This window comes from Sciurus carolinensis, chromosome 16, assembly GCF_902686445.1.
Source record: "Sciurus carolinensis chromosome 16, mSciCar1.2, whole genome shotgun sequence".
In the NCBI taxonomy this organism is placed as follows: domain Eukaryota; kingdom Metazoa; phylum Chordata; class Mammalia; order Rodentia; family Sciuridae; genus Sciurus; species Sciurus carolinensis.
Window position 1 is genome coordinate 11,361,138 of NC_062228.1, and position 18,828 is coordinate 11,379,965.

At 41.6% G+C, this 18,828-nt stretch overlaps 1 protein-coding gene across 11 annotated transcripts in view; it reads left to right on the top strand.

Moving 5' to 3' along the window:
• The first annotated feature begins 14,623 nt into the window (after window positions 1-14,623).
• Wdr59 (WD repeat domain 59) overlaps window positions 14,624-18,828 on the top strand; it is a 72,582-nt gene continuing 68,377 nt past the window's right edge. For 5 of the 11 annotated variants that reach the window (XR_007105457.1, XR_007105458.1, XM_047529046.1 and 2 more), the window contains exon 1: window positions 14,624-14,754. Coding sequence is in view for 8 of the 11 variants with exons in the window: in XM_047529046.1 (XP_047385002.1) it covers window positions 14,701-14,754 (54 nt within the window). In the remaining 3 variants the exon portion in view is untranslated. The remainder of the gene's footprint in view (window positions 14,755-18,828) is intronic. The other 6 variants (XM_047529037.1, XM_047529041.1, XM_047529039.1 and 3 more) reach the window with 4 other exon arrangements.

Sequence of the window (18,828 nt, forward strand, 5' to 3'; positions counted from 1 at the left end):
CGGCGCTCCTCGCCGCCGTGCAGACAATGGAGGGCGGCAGAGCGCAGGCGCGGCCCGCGCCCCCGCCCCCCGCCCGCCGCGTTAACCCCTTCGCCGCGCCCGCGGCGCCCCGGCCGCCGACGTCCGCGCGGTCCCCACCCACCCGCCGCCCGCGCCGGCCGGGGACCGCGTGGCCTGAGCCGCGGGGCGCCGGCCACAGGAGCAGGACGTCTTTCCGAAGCCAGCTTTCCATCAGTCCCCGAGGGCCGCCAGTTATTCAGGGGGAACCACGAGTGGCGGAGGGGCGGCCATGGTCGTAGCGGGTGGGAAGGAAACCCCGGGGAGAAAGAAAATTAGTCGGTGTGCCTACCTGACTCCGAGGGTCGCGGTCGAGCGCCCCTCCCCGCGCAGGTCTGCCCCCACAGCACCCCCTGGTGGACGCGCCGTCCATCCATTCGGAGGTTCCTGGTCCAAGGACCCCAACGTGGGTAAGCTTAGCATCTGAGTAAGAGAGTTAGCTGTTTGAAGGTCTAACAGTACCGTGGGCACCAGTGAGTCGGGGGCCAGGGGTGGGGTGGCTTTGCACACTTCACATCAGAACTTCCTATTCGGGGCTGAAACAAATGAGTCGGTTCCTTGGCTAAAATGTAATTCTCAAAACGTGTAGGTGTAGGGTAAAGAAAGAGTGAGAAGATAACGATATGGAAATTGAATAATGCAGCTAGAAGTGATTTTAGAAACTTCTTGCCCAAGGCAGACCCCTGTTTTATTTACCATGTATTTCGACACACACCATGAGGTAAGGGCACAGTTTGTATTGAATAAATATTTGTTGGCCAAATCTGCCTTTTGCAATAGAGAATCACCTTTCCATCTCAGTTGCTGTGTTTCCCACACAGGCACATTCATTCATTGATTGAACAGCTATTTCTCAAGTGCTAAAATGCTGGCTCTGAGCATCACTCAGTGCCCGACCTAACTGACTTCCTGCCTCTAAGTGCCTCCAGATACTTCCAAACTAGGGAGCCCGAACGGGAAAAATATTAAAAGGAAACCAAAAAGATAGGTATTGATTGTTCCAGTGTGATCAGCCTGGAAAGCAATAAGAGAATGACAGTTTGTAAGCATGGAGTGCTTGAGGGTGAACAAAAAGCTCTGCATAAAAAAAGTTGAAAGTTTTGCCCAATATCCAAGAAATTATCTGCAAGTTCCTAAATGAGGAGTTTGTGTACATTTGAAATCCAAATGAATGATCAGGAGAAAAACAGGAATGCTTACATTTAACCCAGTTTTGTCACAGAAAAAAGACTGTGGCATTAGGAGTCGTTTGGTAGTGCGCATAAAAGGAGATACTGCATCTCTTGCAAATAGATCCCTTTTGGAGAGAGAAATGCACAATAAGCATTGTAACCATCAATGTAACTTTTGATTTATTTATCCATACAAAACTTTTTGAGTGTAATTAACAAAATATTTAGTATCTGAGTGCCAGGTACTGTTCACCTTGAATACTGGTGAACAAGACAGATGGAATCCCCTGCTCTCACAGAACTTCAGAAGATCCATTTTGCACCTACTTGGACAACTATAATCAAAGTAGCAAATGTGAAAGAGAAGTGGAGAGATCAGAACTTTGTACCTTCCTGGTGACCACATAAAATGTTGCAGCAGCTTTAGAAAATAGCCTGGCAGTTCCTCAAAAAAGATTAAACATAGAATTACTATATGACCTTGCAATTTCACTCTTGGGTATACTTCCAAGAGAAATGAAAACATACATCCATAAAAAAAGTTTGTACACGAGTATTCACTGCAGCATTATTTGAAATAGTCAAAAAGTGGAAACAACCCCAATGTCCATCAACTAAAAAGTAAACCAAGTGTGGTACATTCACACAATGGAATATTATTCAGCCATAAAAACTAATTGCACACCAATACTTGCTACCTCATGAATAAACCTTGAAAATATCATGCTAAGAAGTCAGTCACAAAAAAACTGCATATTGACTTGGGCACAGAGGCACACACCTATAATCCCAGTGACTAGAGGCATGAGGCTAGACGCAGTAACTTAGAGCCTGCCTCAAAATAAATAAAAAAGGACTGGGGATGTAGTTCTGTGGTAAAGCTTCCCTGGGTTCAAATCCCAGTCCCAATAAATAAATGTCTAATGAGTGCATGAATGAATAAGTGCTATGAGAGAGGAAGAGCATAATGTTGATGAAAAGACAGGAAATAGGTACCAACACGAGCCAATGATTCTAAATCAAGACCTGAAAAAACAAGTTGGAAATTAGCCAGTTGAGGAAGTAGGACAGGGAGAACTGTGTTTGAGGAAGAGAAGGGTGTTCCAGACAAAGGGAACAGCATATTCAAAGGCCCAGAGGTGAGAATAAGGACATGAAATAAGGAGGAAATGAAAGGTTATAGAACTGCAACCAAAGTGGGGCTAGGGGTGTAGCTCAGTGATAGAGCACTTGCCTAGCATGCATCAGGTCCTGGGTTTGGTCTCCAGCACTGCAAAGGGAAAAAAAAAAAAAGATGTTAATGGGGCAAGCAGGGATGTGGGAGGAATGGGAAGTCCTCTTAGGTGCCCTCATTGTAGGGATACTGGGTGCAGAAAATGACCCTAGCTAGATTTGGACCTCCATTTTTTTTTGTTTTTATCTTCATACCCTCACTGATGGTGACTGAGCTGCTCTGTGGTATTCCTTGGCTGTGAAATAGGGTTAACAAAGTGTTGATCCACCTACCACAACAGTCAAGAGAAAGAGTTGATAAAATAAGTGTTGTTAAAACCTTCGCAGATCTGCAGTGTGTGGCAAATGTGTAGAACTGTGCTGCAAAGCCTGCTTTTAAATGTCTTAGAAGACTATAAGTCTAGGACTTGCACAGTTCAGAAAATAGGGGGAACAGTTTGTTAGGACCTATTCCTGGGTAGCAATGGGAAACCTGTAGCCTCTTTCCTGTCTCTAGCAGTCATAGAAAGGGGAGGGCTTCCCATGGCTTTGGAGGAGCCCTTCATCGCCACACCTCCACTAGGAGTAGACAAAAGTCTACCAGGACCTGTCCAGGTGGTGCATGCCTGTAATGCCAGCAGCTCAGGAGGCTGAGGCAGAACTGCAAGTTCAAAGCAAGCCTCAGCAATTTAGTGAGGCCCTAAGCAATTTAGCGAAGCAAGACCCTGTCTCTAAAGAGATACATAAAAGTAAAAGGGCTGGGGGTATGGCTCACTGGTTAAGGCACCACTGGGTTCAATCCCCAGTATTAAAAAAAGTCTACTGTGAAGAAACAGCCTTTCAAGCCCTCTCAGTGCTCTTTACATTTCTATTATTTTGCTTGAAAATGGGAAACTTAAGCAGAGAAACCCAGGGTTATGAGCAACCAAATGCACATAGCTGGAAACTGAACTTGTGAGCACATCCATAAATTTCTGTTGACTAATGGAGAGAGAAATTACTAAAGGGGTTCAGGGGAGGGGTCAAAGTTTCCTGAATGTAAAGGGACTAGGGGCACAGTTAACTCTGAGGTAGGATAGAAGAAATTGAGATAGGGAGAAAGGAACTAAAAAGAACAATAGAATTTTTTTAAAAAGGAAGGAAAAAGAGACTATAACTGTAAATCTAAAAGCTCCAAGATAAGCCTTACTCCCCAGACCTGTTTTTCCTCCAGACTGATCACTCTCGAATTGTTAAGAAATCTACAAATCTTAGTGATACTGTAAATTCACTCTTCCATGAAAATTGCCCCATTTGATTAAAGCTTATGTGCACTGTTAACCTATACAATGTATTTTCAGATTAGATAAAGCAAAGGGAGATGTATTTTTAAAAACCTATAATATAGACACTCCAGACATTATCTAGAAGAGACAACATCAACCTGAAGATCCTGGGGAAGACCAGGCCACCATAAACATCTTGTGATCCATGATCAAAGAACTGAGTTCTGAAGACTGGTGTGTTCCCACATACCTTCCCATGTCCACCCCTTGTAAAGTTTCCTTCAGAAGAAGAGCCCAGGACCTCAGAGCAGAGACCTTGTCTGGCTCTCAAGATGATCTGTATTCTGCTCTGAGAATCCTTTTACTTTCTAATAAAGGTCTTCCTCTCTCTGCTAAAACCTGATGTGCCTTTAAATTCTTTTCTGTGATATGTCAAGAGCCTAGGTCTGAATAGAGGTCTCTTCTGTCTCTGGAAATGCCTCCTCCAACCCCCAACAGTGACAGTTTCCCATTTTGCAGAAGAGGAAACACAGGACTAGAATGATAAAGGATTGTGTTCAAACTGCCCAGTTAGCTACTGATAAGAGCCAGCCAAGGCCTTGGATTTCTGAGTTTGCCATGTACCCTTACTTCCTGTGACTTGGTTAGTGAGTGACCTTATGAAAAGACATAGTTTGGTGATAAGGGACTTCCAATGATACCCAGTCTCTGATTGAGAATATTCACCTGTGAATCTTACAGGTTCCTGGCAATGAAGAAGCAGTCAGAGAGCTCTCAATTTTGCCTCAGAGTCCCTACTCTTTGATGACAGCATCATGACATGACACTGTGGGTGGGACACCGTGTGGGTGGGAGATGAAAAAGAAGGGCCCGAGGAGGCAATTGGAAAGGTGCTATTGCACTGTTTCCCCCAAAATCCTTTACATATAAGAAAGAAAACATTGAGAGAACAGAGAACACCAAGGACTTGAAACCCCAGGTACTTGCTGTGCCTACAGTCCATGATAAGCAGATTTTGAGAACTAGATAAATATGAACAAAAGAGGTGGGAATGGAGGAGGATTGCAGAAATGCTCAGGCAAAGGTGATTCTACTGGTTTCAGCAGGAAGATTATAAAGCTATATGTGAACAGACAAAGCTTTGGAATATCTCTATTAACATCCAAAACAAGACTCAAACTCCTAAGCAGGATACTTCTCACCACCTCTTGCCATACCAAGGAGGTAAATAATACCCACATCTATATATTAGCCACTCATTCAGCAAAGAGTTATTGAGCACCCTACTACCTCCAGCCAATAGGTAAAAAAGTATGTGGTATGTTAGATGAATGAATCCCCGCTACCCGCTGCCAGTACTTGGAATTGAACCCAGGGACCCTTTACCACTGAGCTACATCCTGAGACAGGGTCTCACTGTCTCCCAGGCTGGTCTCAATCCTGCTTCAGCCTCCCAAGTAACTGGGATTACAGGAATGGACCAAAATAAATGAATGAATTTATTTAGTCTGATGTGCTGGCCTGATCATGTAAAGAGACAGTATTGGTTATCTTTCCTGCTCACCGCCCTGGGGCCTGGCTTGCAGTCTTTTCCCTTTCTGACACTTTTGAGTGAGGGTTTTTCTGTCCAAAACAGTCTTTGGTCTTTCCTGAAGGATAACTGGGAGGATACTGGGAGGCAGGAAGAAAAGCCATTAAAGGAATGTGGAGGTCAAGGGTATAGGAGTTTCTTATTGTTTTTAAGACAGATCTGTGTTGTGGACTTGGACTCCTGAACTCAAGCAGTCCTTCTACTTCTGAGGATCTATTGAAAATCGAATCCAGTGCCTCATGCATGCTAGGCAAACACTGTACCACTGAACCACAATCACAGCCCCTGAATTGTTTTTGAAATTATTTTTGGTTGCACGGATGTTCTTCTGACCTCCACAGCCATCTGAAGTCATGACTTTATTTGTTATTTGCATTCACTCATGAGACAAATATTCACAGTGCAGCCTGTGTATGCAGGACCATGCAGGACCCAACAAAATGGACTGGTTCTTGTTCTCCTGAAGCTTGAAAATAGTAAATAAAAAATATTGAAATAAATCGTCATGTGTGTTTTGAAGGAAAACAGCACAGCACCATGAGAGAGGATTAACTGGGGGAGCAGCTTTATGTTTTTGGAATACATCCTGCCCCTCACATTTCAAAGTCTTCGTTTACACTCTTAATGCTGAAGTATTTTTTTGATAGTGTACCTTGTTAAAATCTTAATATTATATTGAAAAGCTCAACTGTCACTTTCAAGATGTCGTTTCAGGTCCCCCATTTATGTTATTCCCTCCTGACACATTTCTTGCGAGTCTATTATAATGTACAATTTATTCTACCAAGAATGTACCTATTGTAGAGGGACCAACTATTCCAGTTTTCCTCATATTGCATGGTTTTCTGGGATGCAGAATTCTTTCCTGGACACAGTGCTAAAACCTAGAAAGTCCCAGGGGAGAGATGATAGTCACCCTAATCCATGGATGAGCCTGTCTTCCCCTTTATATCCAATGTTCTGAGGGGCCACATCTTCTCTCTATTCATCCTATGACTTGAACTTAGAAATAATGATACTATTGGCAGGTACAGTGGTATACACCTGTAATCCCAGTGACTTGGGAGTCTGAAGCAGGAGGAGCACAAGTTGGGGACAGCTGGAGCAACTTAGCAGGGACCTGAGCAACTTAGTGAGATCCTGCCTCAAAATAAAAAGTAAAACAAACAAAGGGCTGGGGATATAGCTCAATGGTAAAGAACTACTATATTCAATCCCCAATACAGAAAAAAACAATCGTAATACTAACAACAGCAATAATAATAGTTTGTACTTGAGTACTTACAATATCCCACCCAGGTCCTGTGCTGAGCAACTTACAACAACCAAATGAGGTTAAGTAATTTTCCTTCCAGTAGGGAAACTAAGGGTAAACCAGTAAAGCCAGGATTTGAGAAGGTGAGACCAAAGAAGATAGTTTAATCACCACCTATGTTAGCACAATGGTCCTCAAACTTTTTTGATCTCTTTATCCCTTTTACAGTCTCAAAAATTGTGAAGACCCCAAAAACATTTATGTGGGTTAATTTATTGACAGTAACATTAGAAATTAATTCTGAGAACCAAAAACTTTATTTATTTATTTATTTATTTATTTATTTATTTTTACTGGGGATTGAACCCAGGGTTGATTTACCACTGAGCTATATCCCCAGTCCTTATTTTTTTAGGGATTCACTAAACCACTGAAGCCGTCCTTGAATTTGCAATCCTCCTGCCGTAGCCTGTCCAGTGGTTGGTATTACAGGCATGCACCACCACTTCAGCAATCATTATGTTTAGACACATTATTCACATTAATAATACATTTTTTGGGGAAGGCACCAACAACTGAACCCAGGGGCACTTCACCACTGAGATACATTCCCAGTCTTTTTAAATTTTTCACTTTGAGACAGGTTCTTGCTAAATTGCTCAGCTAAGTTGCTGAGGTTGGCTTTGAACTTAGGCGATCCTCCTGTCTTAGCCTCCTGAGCCATAACAATATATTTTAAATGAATAATAACTATATTTTCCAAAACCAAATATGTTATCTAAAAGTGTGGCAAATCTTTTATTTTTTAATTAAAATATTTTTTATTTTTACAGACACATTTTGATTCATTGTACACAAATGGGGTACAACTTTTCATTTCTATGTTCACAATGTAGATTCACATCATTCATGTAATCATACATATATATATATATAGGGTAATACTGTCTGTTTCATTCTACTGTTTTTCCATCTCCACCCCCTCTCACCCTTTTTTCCTCTATCCATCCAGGTTTCCTTCATTCTTCACTTCCCCCTGTCATCCCCCCTCGTTATATATTGTCATGCACTTATCCGAGAAAACATTCGGCTTTTGGTTTTTTGTGCTTGGCCTATTTCACTTAGCATGATATTTTCCAGCTTCATCCATTTACCAGCAAATGCCATAATTTATTCTTCTTTATGGCTGAGTAATATTCTATTGTGTATATATACTACTGTTTCTTTATCCGTTCATCAATCGAAGGGCATCTAGGTTGGTTCCACAATCTAGCTATTGTGAATTGAGCTGCTATGAACATTGATGTGGCTGCATCACTGTAGTATGCTGATTTTAAGTCCTTTGGGTATAAACTGAGGAGTGGGATAGCTGGGTCAAATGGTGGGTTCATTCCAAGCTTTCTGAGGAATCTCCATACTGCTTTCCAGAGTGGCTGCACCAAATAGCAACTCCACCAGCAACGTATGAGTGTGCCTTTTTCCCCACATCCATGCCAACACTTCTTATTGCTTGTGTTCTTGATAATAGCCATTTTAATTGGAGTGCGATGAAATCTTAGGGTGGTTTTAATTTGCATTTCTCTAATTACCAGGGATGCTGAGTACTTTTTCATATATTTGTTGATCACCTGTATATCTTCTTCTGTGAAGTGTCTGCCCATTTCCTTAGCCCATTTATTGATTGGGTTCTTTGTATTTTGGGTGTAAAGTTTTTTAAATTCTTTATAAACTTTGGAGATGAGTGCTCTGTCTGAAGTGTGTGTGGAAAAGATTTTCTCCCACTCTGTAGGCTCTCTTTTCACATTATTAATTGTATCCTGTGCTGAGAAAAAAAATTTTTAGTTTGAATCTATCCCATTTATTGAGTCTTGCTTTTATTTCTTGCACTATAGGGGTCTTGTTAAGGAAGTCTGGTCCTAAGCCAACGTGATGGAGATTCGGGCCTACTTTTTCTTCTATTTGGTGAAGGGTCTCGGGCCTAATTTCTAGATCATTGATCCATTTCAAATTGAGTTTTGTAGAGGGTTTAATTTCATTTTATTGCATATGAATTTTCAGTTTTGCCAGCACCATTTGTTGAACAGGCTATCTTTTCTCCATTGTAAGTTTTTGGCACCTCTGTCTAGTATGAGGTTACTGTACTTACGTGGCTGTGTTTCCGTGTCTTCTATCCTGTACCATTGATTTTCGTATCTATTTTGGTGCCAGCACCATATCATTTTTGTTACTATTGCTCTATAGTAGAGTTTAAGGTCTGGTATAGTGATACCTCCTGCATCACTCTTCCTGCCCAGGACTGCTTTGGCTATTCTGGATCTTTTGTTCTTCCAGATGAGTTTCATGATTGTTTCTATGAGAAATGTCTTAGGGATTTTAATTGGAATTGCATTAAATCTATATAGCGCCTTTGGAAGTATGACCATTTTGATAATATTAATTCTGCCTATCCAAGAACATGGGAGATCTTTCCATCTTCTAAGGTCTTCCTCAATTTCTTTCTTCAATGTTTTGTAGTTTTCATTGTAGAGATCTTTCACCTCTTTGGTTAGATTGATTTGCAGTATTTTATTTTATTTTTTTTTTGAAGCTATTGTGAATGGAGTTGTTTTCTTCATTTCCCTTTCAGCTGCTTTAGATTTATGTGTGTTGATTTTATATCCTGCTATTTTTTCTGAATTCATTTATGAGGTCTTGAAGTTTTCTGGAGGAGTTTTTTGGATTCTCTAACTAGAGAATCATGTCATCAGCAAAGAGTGACAGCTTGAGTTCCTCTTTTCCTATTCGTATCCCTTTAATTTCCTTAGTCTATCTAATTGCTCTGGCTAGTATTTCAAGTATGTTGTTGAATAGAAGTGGTGAAAGAGGGCATCCCTGTCTTGTTCCCGTTTTTAAAGGGAATGCTTTCAGTTTTTCTCCATTAAGAATGATGTTAGGGGCTGGGGAGATAGCTCAGTCGGCAGAGTGCTTGCCTTGCAAGCACAAGGCCCTGGGTTTGATCCCCAGCACTGCAAAAAAAAAAAGAATGATGTTGGCCGTGGGCTTAGCATAAATAACCTTTACAATGTTCAGGTATGTTCCTACTATCCCTATTTTTTCTAGTACTTTGAGTATGAAGGGGTGTTGTATTTCCTCAAATGCTTTTTCTGCACCAATTGAAATTACCATATGATTCTTATCCTTAAGTCTGTTGACATGATGGATTACATTTATTGATTTCTGGATGTTGAACCAACCTTGTATTCACGGGATGAGCCCCACTTGATCTTCTTAATATGTTTGTGGTGCATTATCTTCTTAATATGTTTGTGGATATGGTTTGCCAGTGTTTTGTTAAGGATCTTTGCATCTATATTCATCAAGGATATTGGTCTAAAATTTTCTTTCCTTGATGTGTCTTTGCCTGGTTTGGGTGTGAGGGTGATATTAGCTTCATAGAATGAGTCTTGTAGGGTTCCCTCCTTTTTTATTTCCTGGAATACTTTGAGAAGTATTGGAATGAGTTCTTCTTTGAAGATCTTATAGAACTCGGCTCAGAATCCGTCTGGTCCTGGGCTTTTCTTGGTGGTAGGCTTTTGATGGCTTCTTCTATTTCATTGCTTGATATAGATCTGTTTAAATTGTATATGTCCTCCTGGTTCAGTTTGGGAAGATCATATGTCCCTAGAAATTGGTTGATATCTTTGGTATTTTCTATTTTGTTGGAATATAGATTTTCAAAATAGCTTCTCTTTATGTTATTTTATGTATGTTTCAGTGGTGTCTGTTGTGATATTTCCTTTTTCATCATGAATTTTAGTAATTTGAGTTTTCTCTCTCCTTCTCTTTGTTAGTGTAGCTAATAAGGGTTTGTCTATTTTATTTACTTTTTCAAAGAACCAACATTTTGTTTTGTCAATTTTTTGAATTGTTTCTTTTGTTTCAATTTCATTGATTTCAACTTTGATTTTAATTATTTTCTGTCCTCTACTACTTTTGGTGTTGTTCTGTTCTTCTTTTTCTAGGGCTTTGAGCTGTAATGTTAGGTCATGTAGTTGTTGAGTTTTTATTCTTTTCTTGAATGTGCTTCATACAACGAACTTTCATAGTGTTCCAGAGATTCTGATATGTTGTATCTTCGTTCTCATTTACCTCTAAGAATTTTTTTTTTAATCTCTTCCCTGATATTTTCTGTTATCCATGCTCCATTTCATTCTTCAGGCTTGGGAAATTTTCTGCATATTATTTAGTCTCCAGGTGTTGGAGTAATTTCTGTTTTTTGTCATTGATTTCTAATTTCATTCCATTATGATTTGATAGAACACAAGGCAGTATCTCTATTTTTTTTGCATTTCCTAAGGGCTGCTTTGTGGCATAACATATGGTCTATTTTCGAGAAGGTTCCATGTGCTGCTGAGAAGAAAGTGAATTCGCTCGTTGATGGATGGAATATTCTGTATATGTCTGTTAAGTCTAGGTTATTGATTATGTTTTTGAGTTCTATGGTTTCTTTGTTTAGTTTTTGTTTGGAAGATCTATCCAGTGGTGACAGTGGTATGTTAAATCACCCAGGATTATTGTGTTATGGTCTATTCGATTCCTGGAATTAAGAAGGATTTGTCTGATGTACACGGATGCACTGTTGCTTGGGGCATAAATATTTACTATCGCTATGTCTTCCTGATTTATGGTTCCCTTAAGTAGTATGAAATGTCCTTCTTTATCCCTTCTGACTAACTTTGGCTTGAAGTCCACTTTATTGGAAATAAGGATGGAAACCCCCACTTTTTTACTGAGTTCGAGTGCATGGTAGGTTTTATCCCATCCTTTCACTTTTAGTCTGTGGATGTCCTTATCTATGAGATGAGTCTCTTGAAGGCAGTATATTGTTGGTCTTTCTTTTTAATCCAATCTGCCAGTCTGTGTCTTTTGATTGATGATTTTAGGCCATTAACATTCAGGGTTATTATTGAGATATGATTTGTATTCCCAGTCATTTGGGCTTAGTTTTGGTTTTTAACTTGACTTGGTTTCTCCTTTGAATGGATTTTCCTTTAAGGTAGTTCCTCCCTTTGCTGGCCTACATTGTTGTTTTTCATTTCCTCCTCATGGAATATTTTGTTGAGAATATTCTGTAGCGCAGGCTTTCTATTTGTAAATTCTTTTAACTTTTGTTTATTATGGAAGGATTTTATTTCATCTTCATTTTTTTTTTTTTTTTGCGGTGCTGGGGACTTGAACCCAGGGCCTTGTACTTGCAAGGTAAGCACTCAACCAACTGAGCTATATCCCTAGCCCTTATTTCATCTTCAAATCCAAAGATTAGTTTTGTTGGGTATAGGATTCTTGGTTGGAAACCATGTTCTTTCAGAGCTTGAGATATGTTGTTCCAGGCCCTTCTAGCTTTTAGAGTCTGGGCTGAGAAATCTCCTGCTGTCCATATTGGTTTCCCCCTATATATAATCTGATGCTTTTCTCTCACAGCCTTCAAGATCTTATCTTTATTTTGTATGTTAGGCATTTTCATTAGAATGTGACTTGGTGTGGATCTGTTGTGATTTTGTGCATTTGGTGTTCTGTAAGCCTCTTGTATTTAATTTTCCATTTCATTCTTCAGGCTTGGGAAATTTTCTGATATTATTTCATTGAATAGGTTGTTCATTCCTTTTGTTTGTATCTCTGTGCCTTCCTCAATCCTGATAGTTCTTAAATTTGGTCTTCTCATAATGTCCCATAGTTCTTGGAGATTCTGTTCATGATTTCTTACCATCTTCTCTGTTTGGGTAACTTTATTTTCAAGATTAAATATTTTGTCTTCATTGTCTGAGTTTCTGTCTTCCAAGTGGTCTAGTCATTTGGTGATGCTTTCCATTGAGTTTTTATTTGGTTTATTGTTTCCTTCATTTCAAGGATTTCTGTTTTTTTTTTTTTTCTTTTTTTTTGAGAATCTCTAACTCTTTGTTGAAATGATCTTTTGCTTCCTGCAGTTGCTCTTTCAACTGCTTATTGGTATGATCATTCATTGCTTGCATTTACTCTCTTATCTCATCCTGTGCTTCACAAATCACTTTAATCATGTATAATCTGAAGTCCTTTTCTGACATTTCTTCTATCATACTGTCACCAGATTCTATTAATATAGAATCTAGATTTGTTTGGACCATTTTCTTCCCTTGTTTTTTCATGTTGTTCGTGTATCTTCCCCTCTAGCAGTGCAGATCTGGAGTATTGCAGCCTTATAAGGTTGGAGTATAAGCCTTATAAGCCTATAAGGCTTATAGTGACCTTATAGGTTTCTAAAACCTTTTCTTTAAGGGGGAGATCAATATTAGCAGTGCCCAGTTCAAACAGTATGCAACCCGAAACCGAATAGCCCCTATGAGGATGTTAACAATATTGTCATAATAAACAGAATGAGTTCAATTATTATCTTCAGTATAACAAATAGATTTGCAATAAGGTCTACTGTTTGTAGTGGAGGACAAAGAGGATGGGGAGGGGTGTAGAATGTAGCTGTTAATGGGATAAGAAAAGAATATATAGAAGTTTTTGATCATAGAAAGAGTGAGGGTGTAATCAAAAGAAGTCGGTTGTTAGCATGGGAAAAGGGAGAAAGAGCCTCTGAGGGAACAGGTAAACAAAAGAAAAAGAGTGAGAAAAGTAAAGAAATAAAAACTTAAAATTTTTCAATAAGGAGAAAAAAAGAAAATCTACATTATAACAGTCATATAGTATTCAGTCTTCAGTAGCCTGATGTATGAGAGGTACCTGACAATGAACTTCCAGTCTCCAGCAGTCTCAGGATGGGATTTGCCCCACCTAAAGATGGGAGATACAGCTTCCAGGATTATCCAAGATGGCCGCTCTGGCTTCCAAATGTGTTGGCAAATGGGGAGCTACAGCTCAGAGGGCTTGTGCATGGTTGGCTGGAGGTCCTAGGCAGGGTGCAATCAGTCGGTCTGGGGGTCCTGGTGGCAGGGAGCAGTCAGTTGATGTGAGGGCCACATCACTGAGACAGGGAGTGATCAGTTGGGCTGAGCGATCCTGGAGACCCAGCTCAGTCAGTCTGACCAGGGGTCCTACAAGTCCTGGCTTTGTCTCAAATGGCAGCAGCTACGTGTAACCAAACCTGCAGGTACTGTGACAGTGAACTTCCCAGGCAAGAGCAGGCAGCTGGTGCTTCACTGTAGGTCTGTGGTCAGTCTGCTGACTGCTGCCGTTTGATTGGGAGGTGAACCTCCGAGGGTGGGTGATGGGTAGGTGAAAGGCAGGCGATGGACAGGCAAGAGGCAGGCAAATAGCAATGGTAGGCGCCAGTGAGCAACCTGCCCTCAAAAAGTAGTGATATGTTGGCAGACTGCAGGTGATCACAGCATAGACAAATGGGGTAAACAGCAGGGGATCTATAAGCTGCAAAAACTGCCTCACCAAGAAACAGATATCCTCTGCTTGAAACCCGAGTTATGCAGCGACAAGGAACGCAGCCTCCTTCTAGTCCACCTTCTTCTGTGGCAAATCTTTTAATATTTGGCTTACTAGTAAGCAGCTAGATTATCACATCTACTTCTATATCCAATCTGCTGCAGTATGTTCCATGTAGCCTCAAAAATCTCCACTGTGCACTGGTGAGGTAAGACTATGAAAATTACTTTGCCTTCAGAGACCCCCTGAAAAGATCTTAGAGACCCTGCTATAGTGCATTAAACAATAAATCACACATTCATACTTTTCAAAACCTTAATGACAGCCATCAGGAAAAGTGATATCTTTGGTTTGTACCAATGTCGAATACTGGTTCGTAGACTAGGTCTGGGAGAATGCCTGAGTCACAAGCGAGGGTTACCCGCGCTGCGCGACCTTGGACTACAATTCCCAGCAGAGCTCACGGCAGAGGCGTCTGAAGCCTCAGGGAGCGTGGGTAACGCAAGCTGAAGACGGAAGCGAGGGGGGGGTGTGTGCCTGTTTTTGGCAGCTTAGTGCCGCAATTGGAGGAGACGGGAGAAGGGGCGGAGCCTGTCTTTGGGTCAGCCAATGATTTGCCATCAGGCGGAAAAGGGGAACGGGGCGTGGCCAGGCCGACAGGCAGGCAGCGTGGGGCTCACCGAGTTGGGGGACAAGGGTTTGAGGGGTGTGGGGGCTTTTTTTTGCGGCTACCGCGGCTGGGCGAGGGAGATGGCGGCTCGATGGAGCAGCGAGAATGTGGTGGTGGAGTTCCGCGACTCCCAGGTGAGCTGGCGGGTGGTAATGGAGCCGTCTGGGCATGCGCCCTCTTGGGTTCCCTTCCCCCACCCATGCTGCCTCACCTGCGGAGACCCCCTGAGCCGGGCTGGGGATGCCTGGGGGTGACCTGGAGCTGTCAGACTGGAGCGAGCGAGGGAGACCTGATGACCGTTGTGGGCCGTTGGGATGGGCACTGACGGATCCCCTGCCGGCGTCTGAGGAGGGGGGACTGCCTTGGGACGCTGGGGCAGAGGCTGCGCGCGAGCGAGGGCGGCTTCCCACGCGCAGGGGGGTTTGCTGGGAGGTGTCCGCTTCCCTGGTTCAGGACTTCGCGCGCTGACTTCGGCAAGTCGCAGAACTTCCCTCGACTGCGTGGACTTAACCCTGCCTCACAAGATTTGGGGGTGGGTTCGATGAAATACTGCTTGCAAAGTGCTTGTTTCAGCGCTCCTGCGAGTTAAGTGGTTGCTCATGTTCTAGTAATGGAAAATAACGTGTAGTGGACAGGAGTGTAGGCACTGCCCAGGTTCGCAAATCTTTGCACAGTCCCTACGTGGTCAGTTACTCCCTGCACCCTCAGTTTTCTCACCTGTTGAAGGGATCATCTTATCTACTGCACAAGGTGGGCGTGAAGATTTTATGGGTCGCACCTTTAAAAAGTGTGACACAGTAACAGGCACAGGGCAAGAAGGAACGCTAGCAGGGTTGGGGTTGTGGCTCAGCGGTAGAGTGCTCGCCTAGCACGTGCGAGGCACTGGGTTCCACCCTCAGCACCACATAAAAATAAATAAAATAAAGGCATTGTGTCCAACTACAACTAAAAAAAGAAACGTTAGCACTCATTGAGGAGTTTTACCATTTTTCTTTAACGTGTCTCCTATATGCTAAGTCTTGTGCTAAGTGATTTACCTATATTTACTTTTTGTAATTCATAAAAGAGCCCTTAAAGTAAATATGTGATATCCCTTTATTCCATAAAGGTAAGCCGATACCCTTGGCTAAGGCTTCCCAAAATATGGCAGATGCCATTGAAATTTGGACCCAGGCTCTAACTACAGGGCCCCTGTTCAGCTTATTATACTGTTTTTCCTCATAATAAGTAGCTCAGAACCTGAGCTACCTCAGTAATATCATGACCCCCTTCCCTAGCACTAAGAGCCTGTCTTGGCGATTCTCTCCACTTATTCAATACATATTTATTGGATATCTTCTACCTGTCCAAATTTTTTTCACTCATTTTTTCAACAAGGGTTTATGGAGCTCCTATCAGTTGCACACTGTGCAAGCACTATGTTGGTTTACATTCAGGGAAATATTACAATAAGTAGGTGGGGTGGTTTCTTTCTAAAATTCTATCCTGTCTTTTGCCATAAAGATTAGTGCTTAGAGGAGCCACCCGCCAGTCTGCTCTGCACTGCCCTCTGATAAGTAGCCCTCGTGAAGAATTTGACCATTTTTGTTTTTTGGATAAAGGGATCCTGAAGCACTTCACATTGTCAGCAAGATGTCTCTGTGAGGCTTGCTCTCCCAAGGGAGGTGCCAGACTCCTAGGGAAAAAGAACCATATTGCTGTTACCCTTCTTGTTAATTGCTTCCACTGGGGACTAGGACAGAACAGAATCATGTGTAGAGTGTCTGAGCCTGCTAAATTGGAAGATAATAATCTGCAAACCCTTGAATTCTCACAGATATCCAGTAGTCGCACCCCTTCTTCTTTATTGAGATGTAATTCAAGAGACCTGCAGAGAGGGTGCTGACATATATATTAGAATGCCACAAAGTAGGAGCAAATAATTAAGCAGCAGTTGTCATAGGAAGAGAACAAAGTAAATTAGGTAATTTAATTGCCTTATGGGAGTTTCTGTTTTTCTTTTTGATTTTTTAATTTAGTTTAAAGGGTATATCTGTTCTGTGAATTACCACAGGGTTGTGGTTGATTTTGGTAGTAATTGGGAGGGGCAGGAACCCATTTTATTAACTATTTCAACAATTTAGAAAGAAAAAGTTACCACTTTTCATATTGCCTCTCTGAGAAAGAAGACCAGAAAAATATATTTTTCAACATGCTCCACATTTAAAAAAATAATTTTGGGGGTGGGCAGTACTGGGGATCAAACCCAGGAGTGCCCTACCACTGAACTACTTCCTCAGCAACACCCCCCTTTTTTTAGACAGGGTCTCACTAAATTGCCCAGTGTGGTCTTGGACTTGTGATCCTCCTGCCTCAGCCTTCTGAGTAACTGGGACTACAGGTGTATGCCACCATGCCTGGCTTAGAAAATAATGTTTTTGTTGGGGGTGCTGGGTGTTGAACTCAGGGACACTCAACCATTGATCCACATCCCCAACCCTATTTTGTGTTTTATTGAGAGACAGGGTCTCAAGTTGTTTAGTGCCTCACCAGTTGCTGAGGCTGACTTTGAACTTGGGATCCTCCTGCCTCAGCCTCCTGAACCATGGGGATTACAGGTGTGCACCACCACACCCGGCTTTAGAAAATAATTTTTAAAAAATTAATCTTTGTTTATTTGTTTTTATGTGGTACAAAGCCAATGAGTATTGAACCCAATGCCTCAAACATGTGAAGTAAGTGCTCTACCACTGAGCTACATCCCCAGCCCCAGAAAATAATTTTTAAAACATGAAAGCTTTTAGGTTTTCAGAGGAAAATCCACCTGAAAGTCGACACTCTTGGTTATATAGTTTATACAAGCATAATTTTTATTTTATAAAATAATGCTTTAAGATACTGTTCCACTGATTAATAGTAAAGAATCTGTGCTGCATGGCAGCTGCTCTGAAGTGGTCCCCAGAACCATGGGTGTTAGCATTATAAGGAAACTTCAGGATACTCCTTTAGAGCAATACTATCCTGTAGAGTTTTCAGTGATGATGGAAATGGGGCTGGTATGACCAAGACATTGTATTTTTATTTTAATTACATTTTAAAATATATTTTTATTAGTTGTTGATCAACCTTTATTTATTTGTATGCAGTGCTGAGAATCAAACCCAATGCCTCACACATGCTAGGCAAGTGCTCCACCACTGAGCCATAACCCCAGCCCTTCATTACATTTTAATGATTTACCATTAAATAGCTGCTTGTAACTGGGACCAGGGTAAAGAAAAGTGCTGTTCAGAGTATTGAGAGGTGGGCACGGTGGCACAAGCCTATAATCCCAGTGACTCTGGATCACGAGTTCCAAGCCAACCTCAGCAAAAGTGAGGCACTAAGCAACTCAGTGAGATCCTGACTCTAAATAAAATACAAAGTAGGACTAGGGATGTGGCTCAGTGGTCGAGTGCCCCTGAGTTCAATACCTGATGCCTACCACCTCCCAAAAAAAAGTATTGAGAGGACTGGAGATTAAACAGCTTTTAGAACTGGAGACGTAAGGTGTGCGGTCTCCAGCTCAATAGTATGTGTGAAAATGCAGCAGTAAGGGTGGTGGTGTTAGCTCAGTGTTAGAGCACGTGCTCAGGGTGCGTGTGTGAACAGCCCTAGGTTCAGTCTCCAGCATCCAGTGCCTGCTCAAGAAAGCCATAGCATATGACTGTTATGAGGAAGATGGGAACCGTACAATCATAGCTGCATCTTGCTTTAATGTCTCCACTTCATGATTTGTGAGATCTTGCCAACTCAGTCACTAATGTCCAAAGTAGCTGTGGAATCTTTTGAGTCTGGCTTTTTTCCTTTAATCAGTGTTTTTGAGATTCATTCACATTGAACATATAGGTTAGTCCATCCTTTTTTTTTTTTTTTTTTTTTTAGTGGTGCTGGGGATCAAACCCAGGATCTTATGCATGCTAGGCAAGCACTTTACCATTGATCCACACCCCAACCCAGTCCATTCCTTTTTATTGCCAAGTGGTATTATGTGTGGACAGACCATAATTTTTGTATTTTTTCATCTGTTTATGGACACTTAGGTTGTTGCCAATTTTTTCTGATTCTATTTTATTATTAGTTAGTTGTAGATGGACACAGTACCTTTATTTACTTTTATGCAGTGCTGAGGATTGAATCCAGTGCCTCACCTGTGCTAGGCAAGCACTCTATCACTGAGCTACAACCCC